Source organism: Micromesistius poutassou (assembly GCF_964030765.1).
Source record: "Micromesistius poutassou genome assembly, chromosome: 5".
Classification (NCBI taxonomy): Eukaryota; Metazoa; Chordata; class Actinopteri; order Gadiformes; family Gadidae; genus Micromesistius; species Micromesistius poutassou.
Window position 1 is genome coordinate 12484818 of NC_140275.1, and position 24378 is coordinate 12509195.

Sequence of the window (24378 nt, forward strand, 5' to 3'; positions counted from 1 at the left end):
TAATGGATTATGAATTATTTCAGTCACAAATTAGTCATGTAATTAATGAATTCACTCATTGCTCACTTTTCTCTGTATTCTTTCTTCTGAACCCAACTTCTTTCTAATATCTGTAATCCGTGTGCTGCAAACCAAACATCTTCCTTACATCTGTGCATATCTGGTCTGTACCCTAAACATCTGTGTATATGTTCCCTGTTCTATACTATTCAACATCTGGACATATTGTGTGTGTGTGTGTGTTGTCCTGCAGAAGTTTGACTACGACAGCAGCACAGTGAGGAAGAGGTTCTTCAGAGAGGCTCTGCTCCAGATCTTCATCCCCTACATGTTGAAGCAGCTCACGCCATCCTGCTCCTCAGTAAGAACCCTCCTCCTCCTCCTCCTCCTCCTCCTCCTCCTCCTCCTCCTCCTCCTCCTCCTCCTCCTCCTCCTCCTCCTCCTCCTCCTTCTTCTCAGAGGAAGCAGCCAAAGAACCACATGAATCTTTTTTAGTTTGTCTCTCCGTCCATTTGTCCATTCCTTTGTGAGTATCTTAATTATTTCCTTTATGTGGTCAGTCTGTAGAGCTTTGGCACTGGTAGATCTAGACTGAGGGCCTCATCCTAAACACCACATGTCCTCACTACAGTGGATTCAAACCATGGCTATTTATGGTAGCTATTCAACAGTACCGGTGTGAAAAATTATAATAATAAATAAAAGAAAGAATATAGACAGAAACTACACCCACTGGATCATTGTACACTATTTTCATTGCCGACATCTCAGTATGTTCGGAGCCATGTGTCTATTTTAGTCCTCCATTATCTCGTCAGGTTATTTATAATGCTCTTTTCTGTGTCAGAATGAGGTCAGTGACATCATTGCAATGTAATGGGCCTACGGGTGCTGTAGTGGGACACACTACGCTACTAAAGTAGAGGAGGCAAAGAACCGCTTTCTCTAGAGATACCTGATTGTTTTTTTTAATAAGGCAGTATTACTGTGTTCTGGTGTTCCTTAAATAACTTGGGTAAGAGGTGGTATGGTTCAGAACGCTAACTTTAAACTCAAAACAACACAATCTGGGTTATTTTGGGTTATTTTAAATCAAGCCAATATTATTAAAATTGCATTCAAACATTAAAATATGCTGTAGCGACGATTTAAGAGCTGTACTTTGAGTGTAATTTGTTAGGCATGCCATAGCCATCCGTGAGCTGTTGATGAGTGAAATGCGCTGTAAGAATATCTGTTTGAGATGACTGCAGGCCTTTCAGGACATCACTTCCCTGATTGGTTCTGGGAATCCTCCTTGCCTTTCAATCAATAGTGTGCAAAATGCAACACTTGTCAATGGCGCGGTAACATAGGAAGGAAGGGAGCAGAGAGGTGGGGGGAGGCATTTTTTGGGTTGCTCTTGCTCTTCCACTCTTTCTTCTCTCTCTCTTTATTACAACTCTTGAAATTGACAAGAGTAGCACACAAATAAATATGAAATGGATGATCGTTCCTTCCAGGACCTGCCAGGCTTCCAGGAGCTGATCTTTGAGGACTTCACGCGCTTCATCCTGGTGGACAGCATCTTCGAGGAGGTGGTGCTGCACTCCGTCATGAAGGACATCATGACCGGTGAGTACCGCTTTACATACGCTCCACGACCCGGGCCGGTAAAAAGACACAATGTGGTCTTCACAAAGATGGGTGAAGTCTGGAGAACCTCTGCATCAGGACTATAGGAACTACTGCTATTATTCTCTCTGAAAGGTGTTGGAAACAGAATCAAAACAAAGAAAGGGAGAAAAATGAAGAATACCAGACCTGTGATCTTCTAAAAGGATTCAGGCGGTTTACACGACGTGAACTGCACATGTTTTATGTGCTAATAAACGATTGGTGGTACTTCACCTTTGGTTAAGTTAAAAGGTAAAAACATTGATTCAAGCTGTTTTTTTGTGTGACTAACGATTCAAGCTAATCACGCTAAGGTGTACGCATGTAAACATTCTGACGGCGATCATGTCAAAACAAACTCCTCTTTCTCTGGTCTTCCCCCACCACCCCCCTCTCCTACCACAGCTGTGAAGGACGCGGCCGTCCAGCGTAGACACAACCTGTACCGGGACAGCATCGTGCTGACCAGCAGTGACCCCAACCTGCACCTGCTGGGGGACAACCCCTCCATCGACTGGGCTGAGGAGTACGGGGCCCATGAGGGGGAGGGGGAGGCGGAGGCGGAGGCAGAGGGGGAGGCAGAGGGGGAGGCGGGCGGAGCGGACGCTGCCGACGGTGGAACGGACAGAACGGAGGCCCAGAAGAAGAGGAGGAGGATGAAGCAGGTGGTCTCTGTGATCCAGGTGGAGGGCTCGCCCACACTGGCCAACGCGTCGTGCCTGGACGTGCCGGGGGTGGACGGGATACCAGAGGAGGAGGAGGAAGAGGAGGAGGAGGGAGAAGATGAGGAACAGAAGGAGGAGGAGGAGGTGGAGGTGGTGGACGAGAAGAAGGATAAAGAGGGCGGGGTTCCTGCTGAGGTCCAGTCACCTAACAGCGGCTGCAACGGCACGGCCGGTGGTCCGGCGGATCCGGACAGCCCCCCTGCCGCTCTGACCAGCGGCTCCCCCTCCGAGGAGACCAGCATCGAGGAGGTCGTTCAGAAGGAGATGCCCTCTGCTGGGGGGGAGGAGCAGCCGTCTGCAGACCCCCCCCAGAGTGCAGCAGCAGCCCCCCTCACAGCAGGGAGCCCGGCGGTGGTGGAGGGGGAGGAGCCAGCTGAGGTCGCGCCAGCCGGCGCCGGCACCGCCGCCGCCACCGCACAGGAGCCGGCCGACGTCGAGATCGTCACGGAAACGGTCGAGACGGCGCCCGTAACCCAGGCGCCACAGGAGAGTTCTGAGGAGCCGCCGCCGCCTCCCCTGCCACAGATAACCGCCGGCGGCCCAGTGTGTGTCCAGGACACGCCCCCCTCAAGCCCCAAGCCAACGCCCCCCGAGGCCGCCCCCCCGGTGACGGACCCGGAGCCCGCGACCACCGACTCCCTCCCGCCGCTGCCGCCGCCAGCTGACAGCGAGGAGGCGGAGGCGGAGGAGGAGAAGGTGGCTCCTCCCCCTGAGCAACCGGACACGCCGACGCCGACGGCGGCAGCAGCGTCACCACCACCACCACCACCACCACCGCCGCCGCCGACCGGCGAGGAGGAGAAGGTGGCTCCTCCCCCCGAGCAACCGGACACACCGACGGCGGCGGAAGCAGCGTCACCACCACCACCTCCGCCACCGCCGACCGGCGAGGAGGAGAAGGGGGCAGCGCCTGAGTCGCCAAGGCAACAGCCAGCGATGGAACCCACGCGGCCCAGTGACTCTCAGAGTGCAGAGGAAGACTCTTCCGGACCCTGCAGCCAGTGAGCAAGGCCGCGGCCCCCAGCCTGAGGAGGAGTAAAAGGAGACGATGAAGATGAAGATAGATTTAGATTTTTTTTTTCCCAGCATTTTTCAGGGGGTTAAAAACAACTCCTACATGCACAGCTTTGGTTAATATGCACATGCACTACACCCACACATCTGCACTACACCAGCGGCCTTACTGAGAAATGCTCGAGCCATCTTATTTCTCCTTTTTATTTACTTTGCAAGATGAAGCACGCACGCAGGCACACACACACGCGCACACACACACACACACACACAGCACACACAGCACACACACACAGCACACACACACACAGCACACTCTTCCCTATGGAGGCCTGAGCTATGCGATGCTGTTTGATGGGTAGCAAAAGGCTTATTGTGAAGAAAATCACACCACGCAAGTGTTTACATGTATCCACGTGGTGGGAGCGTGCACGTGCTCTTGGGTTCTTTAGGGTGTGCAGGAAAAACGTCCAAAGAACCCTCCGATTTGTTTTAGATATTCTAGTTAGTTTGTAATTTCTTCTCTTGCCTCTCCTTCTGTTAACCTGTCCCACCCTCCTTCTGTTGGAGGAATGAGCTGGTGTTGGAACACACATAAATAATCATTCATTCTCGGTTTTACCGAACTGCTGACATCGATGAAAAGTTATCATCAAACCATTTCCCCTCCACACGCATGAATGACACTATTTTACCTGAGTTGACCCCTTATCGAAGAGATGCTGTATGATATGTATAAATCCCTGGACTGGAACTACAAATCTTTTTTAAAGTCTACCCCCCCCCACACACACACACACACACACACACACACACACACACTCTCCCCTACTCCTGGTTTATTTATTGTTTTCAAGTGTATTCGTCCTTTTTGCAAAGAATACTTTTTAGATTTGTTTTACGCTGAATTAGGAATTATGTGTTTATTATTGATAATAAATAATTATCGATTAAATATACCAGCATGACTGAATTTGTATTTGTTCTTGTTTGGTTCTTTGCAGGCTGTACTGTAGTCAACCGTAGGGATGACGGACCGTGTTCGATACATCTTGTTGTTCTGTCGCGCCACGACGAGTCATCTCAGTCTCCTTTGTATGTTCCTTATCCGGGTTTCTTCCTTTCCCTCTGGCTTTAGGATACTTTTTTTAATTTCTCCTACGTTTTTTGGAGGACATGGCTTTAAGAGAGATCTGTGAAGCCAGTTGACAGTGTAGTTGTCACAGAGGTTGATAACAGACATTTGACTTTACCTCTATCCCATGCAAAACAGATAGTTGATAGCAATATTACTATCAGAAGTTCCAGTGTTGCAGGTTGTAGTCGGCTATAGCCTACACTTATAGTAAAGTTAGGCCTATGCGTAGTTCCTGTATGGGATTCATATGATATTTCATGTTTTTGATTACATTTCTGAATCTTCAGATGTGGATTAAGGCTATTGCTATGTTTCTAATTTGGAAATGTGAAGAAGTACTACCTAAATCTTGTTTTATGTTGCATTCCATTCCATTGTTGGTGATACTTGTGAGTTATTCGTGAGGGAGTTCTTTATGAGGGACCACATTGGCAAAGATGACTTCGTAAGAACAACAGGAACACAGCAGGGATGGACACGCCCACAGCTCTCCTCTCTGCGTGGTGAAGATAAGACGTCGTGACGACACAGTGACGTTTCTCCTCTCATCCAGCCGGGCAACAGCGAACTGACACACACACACACACACACACGCGCACACACGCACACACGCACACACACACACACACACACACACACACACCGTGTGAACAGGAGCACCTCATCCTCAACCGAGCGTCCGAGCCTCATCATGAATCCTCCAAGAGCCTGCTTGTGCGCGTTGATGTAAAGACGTCTAAACGTAGGTTTTCATCCAGCGGCTTTTTTGAGGACGCTCTTGACTTATACATTTTTTCTTCACGGGGGGTACGCGGCGGAGGAATGGTCCCTGGTGTCCGTGCGTCGCTGCCATGGTAGGAGAGCTCTGCAGGATGCGGTCCTTCGGAGCCGTCCGGCCCGCACTCCTCTCCCGCCTCGCCGTGCTGGCAACGCTGATCCTGGCCAGCGACTGTCTGACGGGTAAGGGAACATGTGATATTAGATAGTTGGAAAGGGGATCTAGAGGGAGAGCAGTGGGCAAACTGGGACAAGTGAACATGTTAGACTTGATTCAGGGGTTACTGTTGAGACTATTTCTGTCGTCATTGTTTACAAAATGCGCACCAATAATGTGTCGGGGCTGAAACTGACTTTTTGTTGTGAACATGCCACTATTAAGTGTTGTTAATGTAAACATGCTGTCGTGGTGTCTTTATATAGCCACCCCCCTCCAACCCCCACCAAGACCATAACACCTGCCCTCCCGTGATATTTATGAATGGCCTCTTATAGTAGCCTGCCTTATTTGGCGCTGTTGCCCAGACATGTGATGTGTTATTAAAGTGGAATACTGTGATTATTATTCATCTAAAACGATTGATGTCAGATTTTGCCTTTCTTTATTGGCCTTCAATTGAGTAGGAGGTTATTGATTTGGTTTGATGGGTTTGAAAAACACTTGTTCTGCGTCATCGGTGGTTTGGTCTGTATAGGGTGGAGATGTTTTTTTATTATGTTTTGATGGCTAAATGAGATCACAAAACAGCTCAAGTATCTTGAACAATATCCTGCATCATTATCGTCATGAAACACTTTGTCAACAAAAAAGCATGAGTCAGTTTTTTTTATCCCGTTCAATGAATGACTCATGATCAATAATTCATCCGTGTATTTTGTCTATATGCCAATAGTTTTGCATAGGGTATGATGGATTTAGAATGTATGGGTACATTGAACCGTGTGAATCGCCAGCCAAATCCACCTTGATCCTGCTCCAGTATTCTGTCACAGGACAGTCTGCTGGTTGGGTGAGGTGCTGGGCTCCATCCCCAGTGTCCCCAGACTACCTGTAGCAATCCTTGAGCTGGCTGCCTTAACCCCACCTGCTCCTTCCAGGACATGTCTTAAATTCATTGTAAGTCACTTTGGATGAAGGCGCTAACTGATTAACCTTTTGCCATACTAACAGAAAGGAAGGGTATTCTCACCTGTTTTTACTTGTTGCAACTACAACATCTCTGGAACTCAAAGAAATAAAAGGAGCAGAGACTTGTTACATGAGCCAGCAAACCAGCTCTCAATGAACCAGCAAACTCCATTGGTTCAAGAATACTATTTCATTGTGGAGGTAGATGGTTGAAGTAGTAGCATTCCAGAAGCCCCTCTGCTGTTATCAGAGCTGGAGGACTGGAGTCTGGATGACCAGAACTTTCCGACACATTCCCCCTGTCAGCTCAAGAGCCCCTCTACTTCTACCTCCTCCTCCCCCTCTACTCCTCCCCCTCTTTTCCACACCCCTCCTCCCTTGTCCTCTCCCTCCTCTCGGCTCCTTCGCCTCTCTTCCGCCCCCCTCCTCCTCCCCCTCTCTTCCACACCCCATCTCCCCCTCACCTCCACCCTCTCCCATCCTTCTTATCTTCCCACTTCCTCCCCCTCCCCTCTACCCCCTCTCCTCCTTCCCCTCTTCCATGCCCCTCCTCCTCTCCCTCCTCCCGGCTCCTTCCCCTCTCTTCCTCTCCCCTACTCCCCCTCATCTCCGCCTCCTCTCCCACCCTTCTCATCTTCCCACTTCCTCCCCCTCTCTCCCCTCCCGCCCCTTCTCCTGCTCCTTGCTTCTCCCCCTCTCCTTGCATGTCACCCCTCCTCCCACCTCCTCCTCTCCCTATCATCAAACTATTTTGGGAGGAGAACAAAGCCACTCAACCACTTTCATATTTAAAAACAATACTCATCTTTCTTTTCCTAGTGGGAAAAATCAATTTAACAGACAGCCTAGTACCATACAGCACATTTTCTCTGCGAATATCTTCCAAATAAATGTGGTTATAAGCAATTAATCTTAAAATAGCTACTGTATGCAACTTGATGATTTATTTAGTGCCATTCATGGATCTTTACACACATCTTTACACAAGTAAGATTTGAAAAAAAAAAAGTCTGACAGAATGGCTTAACAATCTAAAAATGTAAACACATTGGAAAGTACTCAAGAAAGAAGAATGTATAGAATGAGAGGGAAGTGGAAACATTGTTATGGGGCTGTTGATTACTCTCTCTCTATATACGTATAGCTATATCTATATCTATATAATCAGCTGAAGAGATGGAGCAGGTTCATTAACTGAAGCCCAGTCCCTCATAATAATATCATCTAGAGAATGTCTGCCCTGTTATATCTGTTCCAGCTGAATTCAATCCCCAGCTGTGTGTGTGTGTGTGTGTGTGTGTGTGTGTGTGTGTGTGTGTGTGTGTGTGTGTGTGTGTGTGTGTGTGTGTGTGTGTGTGTGTGTGTGTGTGTGTGTGTGTGTGTGTGTGTGTGTGTCTTAAGCACCTCTCGCTCTCATTCACTCCTTTCTTCTCTCTGTCCTTCACTGATTACTCTCCAATGTGTGTGTGTGTGTGTGTGTCTTGCAGAGAAGATACATTTTGTGTGTGCCATAATACGTATTTGTATCTCAAGGTGTGTGTGGATCTGTGGACCAAGGCAGATTGCTGATTTGCGTGTCATAGCTTAACGTCTGCATTGAGAGATGGAACAGAATGTGGTTTATTGTCCCTGGTCGTGTGGAGGAGATTAGATCTTAGTCTAGTGAGTAGGTAAGATAAGAAAACATTATTGTCCATTTAATTTACTTAAAATAGACATTTGTCTTCAACAATCTGGCAAAACAGTAAAAAAAAACACAAATCACACAAAATCATAGAAAAGAAAGTACACTGCATAGAGCATGAAGTAGCGTGTGTTTAACCTTCCATCGACGGCTCTCCCTGAGCTCTGGGTCCTCAGGTTTTGTGTATGTGTGCATGCCTGCTTGCATGTGTGTACTGGCACACGAGTGTGCACAGGTGTTTGTGTGTGTGTCTTAGGTGTGTTAGGTGTCTGCATGTTCATGCGTGCATGCGTGTGCTTGCACAAGTGTGGGTGCTATGTGTGCTTGTGTGTGCACGTTTCTTTTGCATGTGTGCGCTTGTGTGTGCACGGTTTTGCCGTGTGCGCTTGTGTGTGTGTGTGTGTGTGTTTGTGTGAATGAGCTCTGTTCCAGGAGGCAGTAAAACAGGAGACCTGATTAAACTGCTGTTTGCGGGAAAGGGGCTGCTGTTGCCACGGGTTACGCCGACTACCTCTGCAAGAAGAGAAAAAGCCTCCCCTGCTATGCTACGGCTAATCACTGCAATATTAATCAATACAGAGACTATGGAAGAATGTTGCCACTGAACTGAAGCAGTCAATACACAATGACATTTCAGTTGCGGCGTTGCCAATGTATTCCTGGGGGATTTAGTGTCTAGCATTGACGGTAGCGGCTAGCCAGGGCCTAGCGGATGGCTTGGAATCTCGCCCTTGACGCTGCTGCTCTCAATGTTGAAACTATTCCACACAGACCCAGGTTTACCCTGACTTCTTGGCGCGCGTACGATCAGATCACAGCTTTATTGAACTAAAAGCAACCGCACCAAGTTAATGTCCAAACCCCAATAGGATTTTATGAGTTAAAAGCGCTGAACTCGCGTCTGTTGGACAGTGATATGAAACGCCTGCGATTAAAGTAGGCAGCACATGATGAGTGTCCGGCGATACGCTGGACACTCATCATGCGCTGCCTACTTTTAAAGGAAGGAGGAAGATGTGGGACGAGTCTCTTTCATTTCGCTAGTTCTTTGCTGCCCTGGCATCATGGTCATCCATCATTGTGTTATAGCGGCCCTGGTGGTGTGTGACTCCATCCCACACAGAACTGAACGCGGACATGTTTCACTGTGTTCTTTCATGTCAGGCATTTGTTATTTGAAGCTACTCCACACAGTGTTCTCAGGGCTAGGGTGTTTTGCTCCCAGCTCGAAAGGTACTGGGTTCGATAGCAAGTGTCTGCGATCAAACTTTTCATCAGAATCCTTGATCTCTCTGTGTCTATGTCTCTCTCTCTCTCTCTCTCTCTCTGTCACTCTCTCTCTGTCTCTGTCTCTCTCTCTCTCTCTCTGTCTAAGTCTATGTCTCTTTCTCTCTCTCTCTCTCTCTCTCTCTCTTTCTGTCTATGTCTCTCTCTCTCTATGGGATCAGTGTATCTGTGTGCCAGACAGGTCAACTGTTAAGCCACAGTCAGACGGGATGAGAGATGGGGATAGAGAGGGAAAGAGAGAGAGCTGGATTAGGTTAGCGTTAGAGTGTGCTCTATAAAGCTGCTGGTCTGGTGGTCTGCCATGTGTTGATGTATCAGGGGGGGTGCATGTTGCTGCGTGGTTCTGTTGGACCTGATGCCATACTGAACCCGGGTAACATGAGGACTTCAGGACCCTGGGGACGCCTCAGACAGCCACATACTGCTCCCTGAGATGAAAGAAGTGTCTCACACACACACACACACACACACGCACACACACTCACACTCACACTCACACTCTCCCTCCATCTCATGTGACGCCCCTGCCCTAACCTTTCCATCCTGATGGATGAAGACGGCACCAGCCACCCTCTGCTCAGCAGGTGGTTTGGTGTTAGAATAGAGAAGAACTGAATGTGTGAATTATATAACGCCTGCAGTAGTAGCAACAACAACTATATTTTGAAAATGAACAAAACTAATCACTGTGGCCAGTTTTAAGATAAGAGATAAGATGGAGGTAAGGAATATTAAGGTATTACAGCAACAAATCACACAAAATACGGAAGAAGACTCTTTAAACACAGGCCTAGGACACTTTAATTCAGAGACGCGTTGGATTTAGCCGCTTAGCATTTCCTGGCTGTCTGTTTAAATGTTTTAGTGCACAGGATTGTCTCTGACGTTGAAAGGTGCTTCATTAATAAATTACAATATTATTATTTAATTGGAAATACAAAAACCGTGGAAAACAAGGCAGCAGAACAAGAACATTACAATATATGTGTAAACTGTTAACAACTAGTATGGCTGAGGGGGACACACCTGGTTTCGTAGAGATCTCTAGCAGTTCTTAACTTAGGTTAGATGGTTAGAGAAAAAATGGAGGAAACATCTTTAAAGATAACTGATAGTATTCAGATAAAACAATGACGATGCAGAGTATAATAAGTGAACCTGAGCTCAGTCGAGGATGGAAAAACCAAACGCATGCAGATTGTTTTGTTTCTCAAGTGTTTGAGCTCCACCTTTTTAAAGGGGAAGCTTCTCCTGATTGGCTCTGGTGGGCTGACGCTGTCAGACTTATGCAATGGGTGTTGGTGGGAGAACTCCTACCATGGTTCAATTTGGTCTCCCTGGATACTGGTTTCCATGGGTACTATCTGCTCGTATGGACAGTGGTCTATGTACCAGGCCTGAGCCCTTTGGTATGTGTATGAGGTAGTTGTTTCAAGGAACCCTGAGTCTGTTCTGTGTGTCCACCTTTCAACTAACCTCTGGTTTCACAAAACCATGTCCACATAGGGTTATACAAAACAACTAGATAGGGGTAATAGCCTGAGTTCTTAGACTTGGTCATGGCATTATATTTTATAGTGATGGCCTGCAGGACAATATATTCCATTCTAGAGACAGCCACACCTCACTGGTCAGTTAGTCATCACAGAAGTGCAGATTCATCACTTTCATGGTTGCCAGCTCACTGGTACGCATCACTTCCTGTCCTCTAGTAGTGTAGTACATCCCAGTGTCATGTAACGGTAGAGAACACAGTGTACCTCAAACTAAGGGAGTGAAGGCGGACTCCTGTTTTTTTATGATTATATTTATCGGTGTTCCTCTGTGGACGGCCTAATGATAATTATATCGCCAATAAAGCATATATTAAAGTGTGTGTGTGTGTGTGTGTGTGTGTGTGTGTGTGTGTGTGTGCGGAAGACATTTACAGGAAATCTTCACAAGCTAGCTGCCGTTGTGGCATCTCAAAAGTCTACTGTGGAATTGAACAAAATATATTTATTTAGATTTATTGAGACCAAACATCCCTTTAGTTCAGAGAGATTTATTTCCACTTGCAGCAGAGATGGAGGTTATGAAATATTTGTTGTTTTTAATGTTTCATGTTCTTGACTCTGTCCGTCGGATGGCTTTGCGTTTCGGTGGCGCCATATCATCTTTGAAGTTTCTGATCAACAAACTCTCTTTGATTTTTATGCAGCTTTGCTGTTCAAGGAAAATTCTGGAGTAGGAGTTAAAGAATAATCAGAAAGCATTCTTAAAGCACAGATTTCTTATTCTTCATGTCAGTGCCATCTGTGAGAACATAGTCTTGATAATCTCTCACCAGTCAAGCCATCCAGCCAATGTTGAGAGTGCTCGGTTTACAGATTCTACCAGTAAACTCATTCATTATTGATGAACACATAAATTTAATCAATGTCTCCCAACACGGAATGCTGGATTGTCAGTTGACAAAAATGCTCCCTCAAATTATCGCACAAAACACTCCCAAACTGGGAGCGTCGATGAGGGCGTGTCTTATAAGATAAGATACGATTGGAAGATGGTCCTAGACAGGAAAGTTATACAATTGTAGAGTAAAAATCCAATCTTAATGGTACTATTCACATCTGTATGTTGTCGTGTACAAGAGTTACGCTAGAGACGTAGAACCTTGATGGAGCCAGCCTTGAGAGAGAGGGAGAGAGGGACATTTGTTTGTGGAAATGCAGATCACACGCGTTGCTAGGAAACAGACCAAACCAGGGAGAGGTGATGGTCTTTGTTGGAATGTCAGGGTTTCGGTTTCACTGTAAAATGGCAAACTGCAAATCTTTGTACAAATTAAATCAAAGTAATCTCTAACCCTTCTTCTTTTTGTCAACACAATCCACAGACAATTTTGACATCTGCAGTGCTGTCAGTTCCATAAAATTGTAAATGCCCTCCAGGTACTTTTATACTTTTTATTCCCTGACTGTTGGGGGAAGTTGTTGAGCAGCTGGACTTCCATACACACTGTGTTCTTGAGTTTAACTATCATCCCCCTGTTTGGAAACCAGCATAGAGACATTCACTGCTCCTGCAATCTCCATGTCAGGAAAGACGATTCCAAATAAAATGTCAGACCTTGTGTTTTGTTCATTTATTTTTGCTTCACCTCATTCCCCTCTAATGTAGAGAAATTCCATTCTAATTCTAATAAATATTACTACCGCTTTCACTCTACTGTAGTGTATCCATAGGAGGAAAGTGTGTGTGCTGGTTCAGGTCAAGTTAATCTTTAGGCCGAGCCCTTCATCAAGAAATACAGTATTCCCTGCCCGGACATTCATAATGCTAACCTGTAAGGGCCCTAGGAACTACCAAACATTTCCAAACCAGTAACATTTCAAATCATTAATATTTCATACCAGGACCATTCCGAAGAACCGACATTCTGAACAACCAACATTCCGAACAAGTACAATTCCAAACCAGTAACATTCCAAACCAATTGTTTTCTAATATTCAGTGCCAGTAAAATTCCAGAGAGAGCAGTAATATTCCATACTTGTAAAATTCCATACCAACAACTTCCCTTAACCCCTATCAAACATTAGGGGGTTCCACCTCTAAAGAATGGCTAGCCTCCAGCTGCTGCAACCCAATATAAAAGCAATATAAAAGAGCGATAGCCTAATTAAGCTAGACGCCCCCCCCCCCCCCCCCCAACATCCGTTCCTAACGAGTAGCGAGGGAATGGGTAAACAACGATCCAACCACTCCAACGACAGCCAATTTGGTGTACAGAAACGAAAAGCGGTTAGAATGGGCTGTGCTAATCTAATGGTCATAACTCAATATAGGGCCCTCTCACGCTCGGTGTTTCTCTCTCTCTCTTTGGTTCTCTCTCTCTCTCTTTCATTCTCTCTCTCTCTCTCTCTCTCTTTCGTTCTCTGTCTCTCTCTGTGTCTTCTCTGTGTCCCTCTGTCTCTGAAAGAATGTCAGGAACAAATGGGCCGTTTGAGGTGTGAGCACATGATATTGGTGTGGCCATGCGGTCAAGCTGCTGTGTTGACATTGACGGATGTCATCTCCTCCCTTTGACCACAATCCGAGCAACTTCGGTTAGCCCGGGTTACGCCTTTCCCCCTCTCTCTCTCTCTCCCACCCTCTCTCCTTCTCTCTCTCTCTCTCTGTGTTTGGTTAGACTCATCGTCCTCAGCTCTGCTCTAGTCTCATTTCCTTTATCACATTATAACCTTCCCAAACCCCCCCCCCCCCACTCCACCTGATGCTTCCGTACAGAAGCCTGAAGACCCCCAGCCATGCCCCGCCCAACTTTGTTCATTTGTGCGACGATGACTCACCAACCCCCTGGTGACGTCACGCTGTCTCCGGTTGCCATGACGACGTGCCCATAGCAACCCATTGTCTTGCATAGTTGAGATGAAGATGATGTCCAGACCTGGACTATTTCCCTCATTCGCCAGATGAGCGAGTACAATGTCAGACCATCACATAACCATGTCTTAACCACCACCTTACCTAACTGTGTCACAGCAACAAGCTCAACTCAGACTGGACTTTCCTCCATTCATCCATCCAACATCATTCACACCATTCAATTATTCCTGTTTATATTTGATTGGTGAAAAAAGATTGCATAATACCTAAAATATATAACATTAACCTGAAAACAGAATAATGCTAAGATACTGCTTTTACAGATTCTTTTGTCAGAAGTAGGTTTGGTTGAATAATAAAGTATACAACATACAAAGGCACGTGTAAGTCATAAAAGCATGGTAGCGATGGTGGAGTTCCAAGTGTAGTCTAGTGTGTGTGTGTGGTTATCGGTGTGTCTGTCCCAGCTGCTCCTCTGTCTGGGAGTGGGAGATTAGGGTCATCCCCGCCTTGACTCCATCACTCCCCGGCAGAACCTCTCTCTCTCTCTGACTGTCCATCCTCCTCTAGTCCACCTATTAATGACATACACTCTGCATACTATAGTAGTGTATAGAACACCAACCATATGTATATTAGCTCCATCTACTACTACTACTACTGCTACTACAACTTCTCCTGCTACTATTGCTGCTCTACTACAGCTGCAGCTACTACTACTACTACTACTACTACTACTAGTAGTCGACTACTAAAATACACTGCTACCGCTACTACTACTACTACTACTACTACTACTCCTACTACTACCTTGACTACTGCTGATGCTTCTGCTAATACTGATACTGCTACTACTACTAGTAGTAGCCTACTACCACTACTAATACTACTACTACTACTAGTACCTTTTAAAACGTTAACAATGGTTGTTGTTATTATGGGATGTTTATCGTACAGTATCTAAAGCAGGATAATGAAGTGGCTAGGGTGTTCAACGACCATCTAAAAGGTTCTGGGTTTGAGTCTCAATGTCTAAAGCCTTCCTGTAGGCATCCTCCAGTCCCCTCCAGTCACTCTGGATAAAGCGGCTGTTCAATGCTAAAGAAGTAAATCATAGTAAATCCAGATCAAATACGTTTTGGGAAGTGTTCCATTCTTGCGCGTAATGTAATTGATGTAACCTTTTTTTATGTAAAATTATGTAAAGTTAAAATTCTGTGTCAAGGGATACCTTTGTGTCTGCATGCCTGTGTGTGTGTGGTTTTTGTGTGTGTGTGTGTGTGTGTGTGTGTGCGGTGTTAAGATAACAATGTGTTTTGCATAATGAGTGATGGAAAGCTACGTTATTTTTTTCTCTTCATGCTGAGTCCAATGTTTTCGTGTCAGATACGACAACGTAATATGAAGAAGTGCATAGAATAGGCATCTCACGAGACCTTTTGTTTTCGGAAATGACTTCGGAACAGACCTTTAATCGTAGCATCATTAACTCAAACTTCTGCATTTGCTCAATTACCTTTTAACTAATCTCGGATCCAGCAGTCCTATGTTATATGCCTGGGGAAGGGAAATGCCCCATTGACCCATATTTGAGTTTGGTTACCTTCAGACTTAAGACATTAATCTCTATATTGTTTAATTGTGAGATCTTCCAACCACCGCTAGGGCCTATTAGACTGTCCTCATGTTTCTTCATTTATCTGACATACTGTGCATCTCTCCCCTCCCCCCAAGGCTCATGTCCCAGGAGTCTGGACTGTGCACGGGCCGGCCGTCACTTCTGTCCCCTGGGGGGAACGCAGTGTGGCCCCTGCCTGGGGCCCCTGGTGGAGGACTCCCATGGCCGCTGCGTGGTCAGGGGACGTAAGGCACACCACTATGGTAAGTGGTGCTAGGTAGCTGTTCGTCTGAATATTTCCTGTAAATTCTTGTATCTAGGGTCTAGGCTTTGGTGCCGTCACCGCGACAGATGGCACCTAACATCTGTAATACGAGTGTTCGCCTCTTGACTGTAGCAAGCTGTCCAAAGATGTTGATTTTCAAATGCATTTAATCACCTTTAAATGTCACAATCACACCGTAAAGATATTGAAAACATGATTTTATTTAAAAAAAAAAAGAATATTGGACTTTTTTTCAAATCAATAAATATTAATCTGAATCTTTGCGGTCAATTTATATATATCTATGAACATATGTGGTCTATATATTAGTACATATAGGATATGTATGCAGGTCAGAGGATACTACGCTCTGACAATCAAATGACCCACTAACAGCACACACACACACACACACACACACACTTTAATTTAATGACCCTCTACCAGCCCCTGTCATCAGCACACACTCACACAAACACACACACACTTTACCACATGCTCTCGCTGCCCTCCACCCACACATTCAGAGCAGCCCTGTGACTCAGTAAAGCTTTTCCCTATCCACCCACACACACCACACACACACATACATACATACACACACGTACACACACACACACACACACAACAGCACATTCATTCACTCAGAGTAATTCCATGAAATACTCTCTCCCTCTCGCATTCTCTCTCTCTCTCTCTCTCTCTCTCTCTCTCTCTCTCTCTCTCTCTCTCTCTCTCTCTCTCTCTCTCTCTCTCTCTCTCTCTCTCTCTCACACACACACACTATCACACACATTCATCCACCTACTCTAACACTGCGTCACTGTGTCAGCTCTTTCTGCTTGATGACATGTGACTAAAACTCACTCCACCCACTGGAATCATGCTCTCATTACCTCATCATCTCATCCTACCGTAGCCTCATGTGCACACTAGGGCTCTCAAAATTGCTCAAAAATTACGTTCGAATATTCCCTCACATATATTCGAACTATTCGAATATCTATATTTGCGCATTATGTCAATGACGCGCGTTACGTCAATAACATGACAAACTAATACAACGAGACATAACTACTTGTATAGGTAGTTTATTTAAGTTTAAACATATTTGACAACATATTACCTACACAAAAATAAGTAAATTAACTAATGGCCAAGACCGCAGACCTCGCTCTCTTTCTCTCTCTCTCTCGCTCCCCCTCACTCTCTCTGCGCATACTGGTTTAAATAAACAACAATAAACAAATGCTAAGTGCTGATCAAGAGTTTTGTGCAAGCAATTTAAGGTCCCGACTCTTGTCGCTTGACTCTTGTCTCTTGTCTTGTAGTGTTCTGGTCGCCCACTCGCAAAGCAGACAGCCGCGCCGCGGCTGCCGCGGGTGTGTGTTTTTCCACATTCGAATATAAATTTTCACCTTCGAATGTCTGAAAACTATGAAAACTATTCGAATATAAATTCGAATTTAGAATATTCGTTGACAGCCCTAGTGCACACCCTTTCATAATCTCATCCTCTCATAGCCTTCCTCATGCCATCATATCGTCATGTTCTCATTGCCCTCAGCCTCTCTGCCCTCTGCATTGCACCACTTAACAGGCAGCCAACCGTGGTTGGTTTTTAGTGACTATTTCCTGATGACTGCATTTACCATCTCGAACCACTAGAGGGTAACAGCCAGAACGCTGGGAGGGTTTATTTGAGGGTTAAGGAAGCCCGTTAAACTGTCTCAATTGAACTGTTGGTTGAGCTGAAAATAATGTATTATCTCAATAATAACGGAGATGTCGAGATATGAACGTGCCACCCTATGAATACAAAAAATGGTTATAAATCCAACTGAGGTTCAGCAAATTACATACTACTAATACATTTTTATTATTATTCTATTGTGATTATTTTTAGGACATATCTTCGCATCATCAAATCATCATCATTATCAATATCATACCTATGAATTGAACTTTCCTAATTTTAGAAACCTGTTGAAGTATGTATGATTGTAGCAAATAGGGCATGTCTTAGTTGTGTGTGTGTGTGTGTGTGTGTGTGTGTGTGTGTGTGTGTGTGTGTGTGTGTGTGTGTGTGTGTGTGTGTGTGTGTGTGTGTGTGTGTGTGTGTGTGTGTGTGTGTGTGTGTGTGTGTGTGTGTGTTTATGTGTTTATCTCCAGGTAAGAAGACTACATACCCTGAGCTAGACGAGGAGATAGATTTCCTGTCCACCATCGTCAGTGAACAGCGGGTAACCAAGTCCAGGAAGCCAGGTATCAACCAATCACATGCCAGCGTGAAGTTGCATATTAATGCAATACAGACATATAAATCGGTTAATTACTTTTGCAATTCTTGGAATATAGATGCACTTTTGTTATGTTGTGACTACAGATGTGTTATTGTAACATGACACAATATAAACATACAGTTTGTGAATATTGTTTATTGTTGTTCACAAATATTTGTTTAGAAGTGTGTCGTTCTGTTTTTTTCACAAAAAGTCTTTCACATTTGTTAATCTTTGTCCACAGTGAAAGAAAAAAACTCCAAAAAGACACACAAATGCATCAACAACAATCATTTATTTCATTATTTCTTGTCTCAGCGTCGACCCCGGCGCAGCAAGTGGCGGTTGTCAAGGAGACGCTGCCCCTGGTCGTACCCAGCGCCACCGACAGGCCAGTTGCAACTGCAGCACAGGCAGCCAATCAGAGCACAGCAGCCGCCCCCTCGGCCCCACTCCTGGCGTCCAATCACACGGCAGGTCTCTCCGGGGCTCCTGTGATCACCCCATACCTGCCCAATGACCACGTCTTTGTCGGTACGTCACTGTTCGCCGATATTCACTGATATTCACCGATATTCACCGCAGTATGTCTGTGTATCTTAGCAACTCCTATTTCCATGCTGTGTGAGAACTTAGCTTTTAACATTACCTGTTTTTAAAGTAATTTGGAACTCTTCCAATTGTTTACTCAAAGCTCCCATTTCTCAGAAGTTGGGAAATTCCAGCTCCCTCCTTTCTAAAAGGATTTATATTTAATTTTGTCTGAACCTCAAGACCCGCCAGCACAATTAGCCGCATGGCACTCGGCAACACAAGCAGTCACTTATTGACAATTAGCTCTGCCACGCCGCGTTAGCGTTCGTCAATGCCGTGCTATATGAGCCGCGGGCGGGTGCGGGAACCGATTGACTCCTGCTCTGTTGCCCGCCACTGCTCCACACAACTGGATCCTTCCAGACCACTCCTCTCCCTAGCTCCCGACGCTTTGAGCGCTCTCTGGGGCGCCTAGAGGGCCAGATCCAGGAGGTACCAGCTGTCTCTGAGACGCCTAGACCAGTGAGAGAGGGCCAGATCCAGGAGGTACCAGCTGTGTCTGAGGCTCCTAGACCAGTGAGAGAGGGCCAGATCCAGGAGGTACCAGCTGCCTCTGAGGCTCCTAGAGCAGTGAGAGAGGGCCAGATCCAGGAGGTACCAGCTGTCTCTGGGGCTCCTAGACCAGTGAGAGAGGGCCAGATCTAGGTGGTGGTTGGTGTCTGGTGGTTCTCCCCATCGGTCCTCTTGCTGGGCGATGTCGACCTTCGGTGCTGTGCAGTTGGTCCGTCATTCCTTCCCGGTCACCCTGGTCCTGTGTCTGTACTCAGTGCTCAGCAGCACCTTCATCGTGGTCGGGTCCCTGGTGCTGGTGGCCGCCGGAGTCTGCTGGGTCAGGTAGGAACCCTTTGTTTGGTTGTTTGTTTGTTTGTTTGTTTGTATCTATGAATGTCATTTGGTTATTATCATTAATATACATTATTATATCATTATTCTACTTCGTTTAAGAATGCTTGACTCTGATTGGCTGGGAGGAGGGCATTAACCCGGCAGGTTGCCTGCTGACTTGTCGGTTGTACTTGCTGCTGACTGAGCACAGCGTCATCAAATAGTAGATCAATACGCCGCTTGTATTTTTTTTCTATCACAGAAATTTCAAACATGAGGTCCATTGTAAAAATAAACCTTGTTTAAAAAAGTTTCTAAAATGTGTCGGAAATCTCAGTCGATACATAGTTTTGCAAGCAAGATTCAATGTAGCAACTACGTTATTAAACTAGTGATCAGATGCAGCCTTGTGTGGTTGCTATAGAAACTAATTAGCTACAGCTGAGCTAACGTTATTCACCGTAGTTCTAAAGGGGACTACTTTTTGAGGGAGATGAACTCAAACAGAGTATACATTTAATAAGCATGTAATACGAATAAGAAAAAGCATAATTACTAAAGTATTTGAATTGTTTTATTATGTTGGCAAGCAAGAAGTAGAATAAACAGGATAATCACCTCAAGGCAGGGCAATAAACAGTTTGATATGCCTGGCTCGTGGAAGCCATCCATAAGAGCCGGGCATATCAAACTGTTTATTGTCCTGCCCTTAGTTATTACACGGCTCTCCTCAATCTGTGGAATGCTCTGTTCACTTGCATGGGCCTTCCCGACTTCTGGTGGTGAAGTATTTTTCAATAATGACCGTTGTCAAGGAAAGTCGAGTGATTCACGTCTTTCGTATCACTCCGCAAGTAGTCCGGTAACTTATCAACCCCAGCGTACTCAACACTGATCAACACTACGAATGCTGGTAACAAATTGTAAATTGTAAAATTGTAAAAAGTTGTAAATTGTAAAAATACATACTGTGTGTATTTCCTGATAATGACGTTCTATACATTATCCCTTACTTATTATAGTGAATTAAATATGTAAATAGGCCCAGTGGTGTAGTCTAGTTTTTTGTAGTGGGTATACTGTGATTCCCTCCTAGCCTCTTCCACACCCGTCCTACCACCACCACACTCACTGTCGCATACAGTAGCCTACAACCACCATAAGTCATTGAGATTCTTCAACACTCGATATTGTCATCAGTTTCTAGGACATTAAACAGTCAAATTAAAATCACCATTAGGCACTAGCATCAAATAAACTATAAAGAATCAATAAATAATAAATGACGACGGGATACTTGAGTCTGTCCTGTGCAATAAAGTTTTAGAGTTTTAGAGACAAGAAAAAGAGTTGGTAATTTGTCAAACAATTACAACTCAATAAAATAAAATACCCTATATAAGAAACAATAAATGCGAAAATACTAAATAAAAACATGTAGGCTATGTTTCCCATACAAAAATACTTAAATAATAAATTAAGATAAATAAAACATATCAGCAACTGTTCTAAGATGTATTATTGTTATTGTTATTATCAATGACACTCTATGACACTTGGAATCCGCCACAAGCGTGGCTATCACAAAGCTAACCATTGCGGACGTCGCAGAGCACAACGTCAATATTTAAACTAGAAACACAATGTCAAGCTTAAACGTTTATTTCTTGTTCCACGTGCGCTAAAATTATTGATTGGAAATATGATTGTTCTAGCGCACTGACAGCGCACAGGTTGAATTTATGAATGAAAGTATGTACGTTCTGTGACAGAACTGTCATACTTTCATTCATAAAATTAACAGAATTTGTCATTGCGCATTTCTAAGTGGGCATACGGAAATGCTGGAGCTTTCTTAATGGGTATACAGCGTATACCTGCGTATCACGTAGACTACACCACTGAATAGGCCTATACTTGTATGTGTATATTTGTATGCATATTATGTTTATTTTCGGTTATCTTAAGTAGAGCAGTTGTGACAGTTTCCTACAGGATTCCTACAGGAAGTACTCTAAATGTGAATCAAGGTCAATCACATCAATCAGCGGTAGACTGCTGCTATGGATAACCATCCGTTGCTATGGATACTATTTAAAGCAATGGATACCACTTCCAAGCGATAAATAATGTTTAAGTCAATAAAAGCTTTTTTGGACAAATTATTGATTTCTCACCGAAGAAGCCATAAATAGGTGTGTAATACGCGGCCCTCCACCTTGTGACGGGGTCCTGCATCACTCTGCCAGGGGCCTATTTTGCGATATTGACTAGCTTGTTGTACAGTATCCTGACATGTTGTACTGTAACGTTGAGTTGGTGTCCACGCCTGTGAGTATGATACCAATGAAAGTCTATGCTACGTTTCCCTTGTTTACGGGGGACGTCATTGAGAGTTGGAAATTTAGGAGCAGGATGAGAGACCTAGAGGCCAATGTGTGTGTGCGTGTGCGTGTGTGTGTGCATGTGTGTGTGTGTGCGTGTGCGTGTGCGTGTGTGTGTGTGTGTGTGTGTTTCAGGTTAAAGAAGGGTGTAGGTCTGTCCCAGAAGGTGGAGTACCCAGCCTACGGACTGATGAGAGGTCACTCCTACGACAGCTCTGTGGTGAGTGTCATACGACTGCTTTATAGATGCACGTAACAGACACTGAATGTATGAAAAGAGTAGGTTGTTCAATTATAGACTCTTACTTACTCTTACGGTTTGCTTTGTTACTCTCACAAAGCAAACTGTATTTGTTTGTGTCTGCGTAAGCCGCGAATCACTCATGGATGTGTAATAAGTGAACGCTTAGCTTGGAGCTAAGGAGCTAACTTGGCTTGTTGTCTTGGAAACAGTCTAAAAGTTTCTGTTTCCATGACAACTTGCCACGGTAGCTCCTTAGCTCCTAGCTGAGCATCCTTGAGATAACTTCTTATTGTACATCCATGAGTTAAACACAGTGTGTGCAGACACAACGTTGCGCAGTTCCGCCTGTGATTGGTTTGCTTGTAAAAAAAAACCTCTGAAATTATGAAGAAATGTTGCATACGCTCTCTCCTCGTATTGGAAAATCTAACAAAAAAACCCTTGGGTATATTGGGTTTCCTTTTATGACATTTTATATTCATTTTGCTCCCCAGCCGGGGGACAAGAAGCTGGCGCACAGTGCCCAGATGTACCACTACCAGCACCAGAGACAACAGATGCTGTCCCTGGAGAAGTGAGTAGCAGCTTGGAGATGTTGGATTAGCATCAGTGCTAAGGGTCAGGTATCACCGTATTACAGTATACCTGGCCAGTGCTAATGTATCACATTGATGCTTATATATTCCTTTATTCTTTATTGGTTAATTACTTTATTCTCTCTCTCTCTGTCTCTCTCGCTCTGCCCCCCTCTTCCTCTCTTGCAGACATCGAGGCGAGCCAAAGATACCCGACTACGCAGCAACGTCGGACGAGGAGACAGAAGACGGGGATTTCACCGTCTACGAGTGTCCTGGTTTGGCTCCAGTGAGTTAACAACCATTACAGCTGTGCTTGCTTGTGTTGTACTAGAACAGATCTGGTTTGGTAGTCACAAGTGAACAACAATTTTGTTTGCAGACATAAGAGTAAAGTAAAGTAGCACTACTTATTCAACTTTTTATTTACGGCTCTTTCATATCTTATCTTAATGTACTTAATATTGTGTTAGCACCAGGAAAGCCTTTCATTGCCAAAAACCCTGTTACTGGGCGTATGATGAACACAAAACCTAAAAAAATAACTAAACACATTTTTTTTTTTTACCTTACTTTGTTCAATAACTGAATAATACAACTGGTATTGTGCTAGTGATTGCTATAAAAAATAAATTTTAAAGACATTTGTGTCGTTTTCATGCCAAAACAGTGGTTGAATTATTGCTAAGCAATCGATTTAACTAAATGGAAATGCCTACAAAATTATGGCATTCCAGAACGGTGGTCACAGAAAAACTGCAGTAAAAGCATATCCCTTACATATCCCTTCTCTTCTCTCTCCAGACAGGGGAGATGGAGGTGAAGAACCCGCTGTTTGACGATTCCACCCTCTACCTGCAGAGGTTCCCCCAATAGCCTGGACACACACACACACACACACACACACACACACACACACACACACACACACGAATATATGCAGACAAACGCACACGCAGACAGATACACACACACACACACACACTTATAAAATTTAAATTCCGTTACTTTACACACACACACACACACACACACACACACACACACACACAATCAGGTGCCCGTGAATCTTGGGATGATGTACAGGATGCAGGAACTTCAAGAAGGAGGAGGAAGTGTGTGATGGAAAGAGGAGAGCAGGGAAACAGGAAGTACATAGAAGAGTGCGATGGTTTAAGTGTCCTGCAGAAGAGACACGAGTCTGTTTGCTTCTGACTTTCCAGCTGTCCCTTCCGCCTCTCACACAACCAACCCGGCCTATCGGCGGTTCCCTACCTCTCTTCTCTGTGTCCACTGCTTCTGCCGTGTGCTATTCTTTATTTTCATATTGCTCTTTACTTCCTTCTATGATTCATTCTGACAAATATCACCATCCTAGCCATTTAGCAGGCGCTTTTATCCAGAGCGGCTTAAAATGAATTCAGTTGCAGGTCATTATGGAGCAGGGAGAGCATTTCTGGGCGTCATAGCTCAGGGATGCCTACAGGTTATTCTGCAGACATCAGGGTTTGATCCCGGTACCTTTCGGCTGGGAGTGGAACACCCCAGCCACTACACTATCCTACAAAAACACTCCTTACTGTATAATCACACAGGTTTTATTTATTTTTGAGACTTTATCACTTTAAGGTAGCAGACATGTTTTTATTAGCATAAGTATAATCAGGGAGTCGCAACAAGACGCTGAACTCTGGGACAGAATGGGCTTTCATTTTCTGTTTTATTCTCTGCTTGGAGTGTCGATCCAAGACTGCGTGTGCTTTGGGCTGCAGACACATGTGCGCATTCACCCACTGAGATTAGAGACGTT

The 24378-nt window shown here is 44.9% G+C and overlaps 2 protein-coding genes across 2 annotated transcripts in view; both read left to right on the forward strand.

The window, feature by feature from the left end:
• Positions 1-4354, forward strand: part of niban2b (niban apoptosis regulator 2b) — a 29223-nt gene extending 24869 nt beyond the window's left edge. Inside the window, exons 12-14 of the mRNA XM_084468495.1 lie at positions 254-361; positions 1503-1614; positions 2062-4354. Coding sequence (XP_084324621.1) covers positions 254-361; positions 1503-1614; positions 2062-3386 — 1545 coding nt within the window. The 3' untranslated portion in view covers positions 3387-4354. The remainder of the gene's footprint in view (positions 1-253; positions 362-1502; positions 1615-2061) is intronic.
• A 1030-nt stretch (positions 4355-5384) lies between these two features.
• Positions 5385-23494, forward strand: npdc1b (neural proliferation, differentiation and control, 1b; the record flags this gene model as incomplete). The annotated part of the gene is made up of 9 exons (XM_084468058.1): positions 5385-5493; positions 15516-15662; positions 17837-17929; positions 18265-18480; positions 19308-19374; positions 21885-21969; positions 22488-22567; positions 22758-22857; positions 23373-23494. 9 exons carry the CDS (start codon positions 5385-5387, stop codon positions 23442-23444), a joined length of 969 nt encoding a protein of 322 aa, XP_084324184.1. The 3' UTR covers positions 23445-23494.
• Positions 23495-24378: the final 884 nt, after the last annotated feature.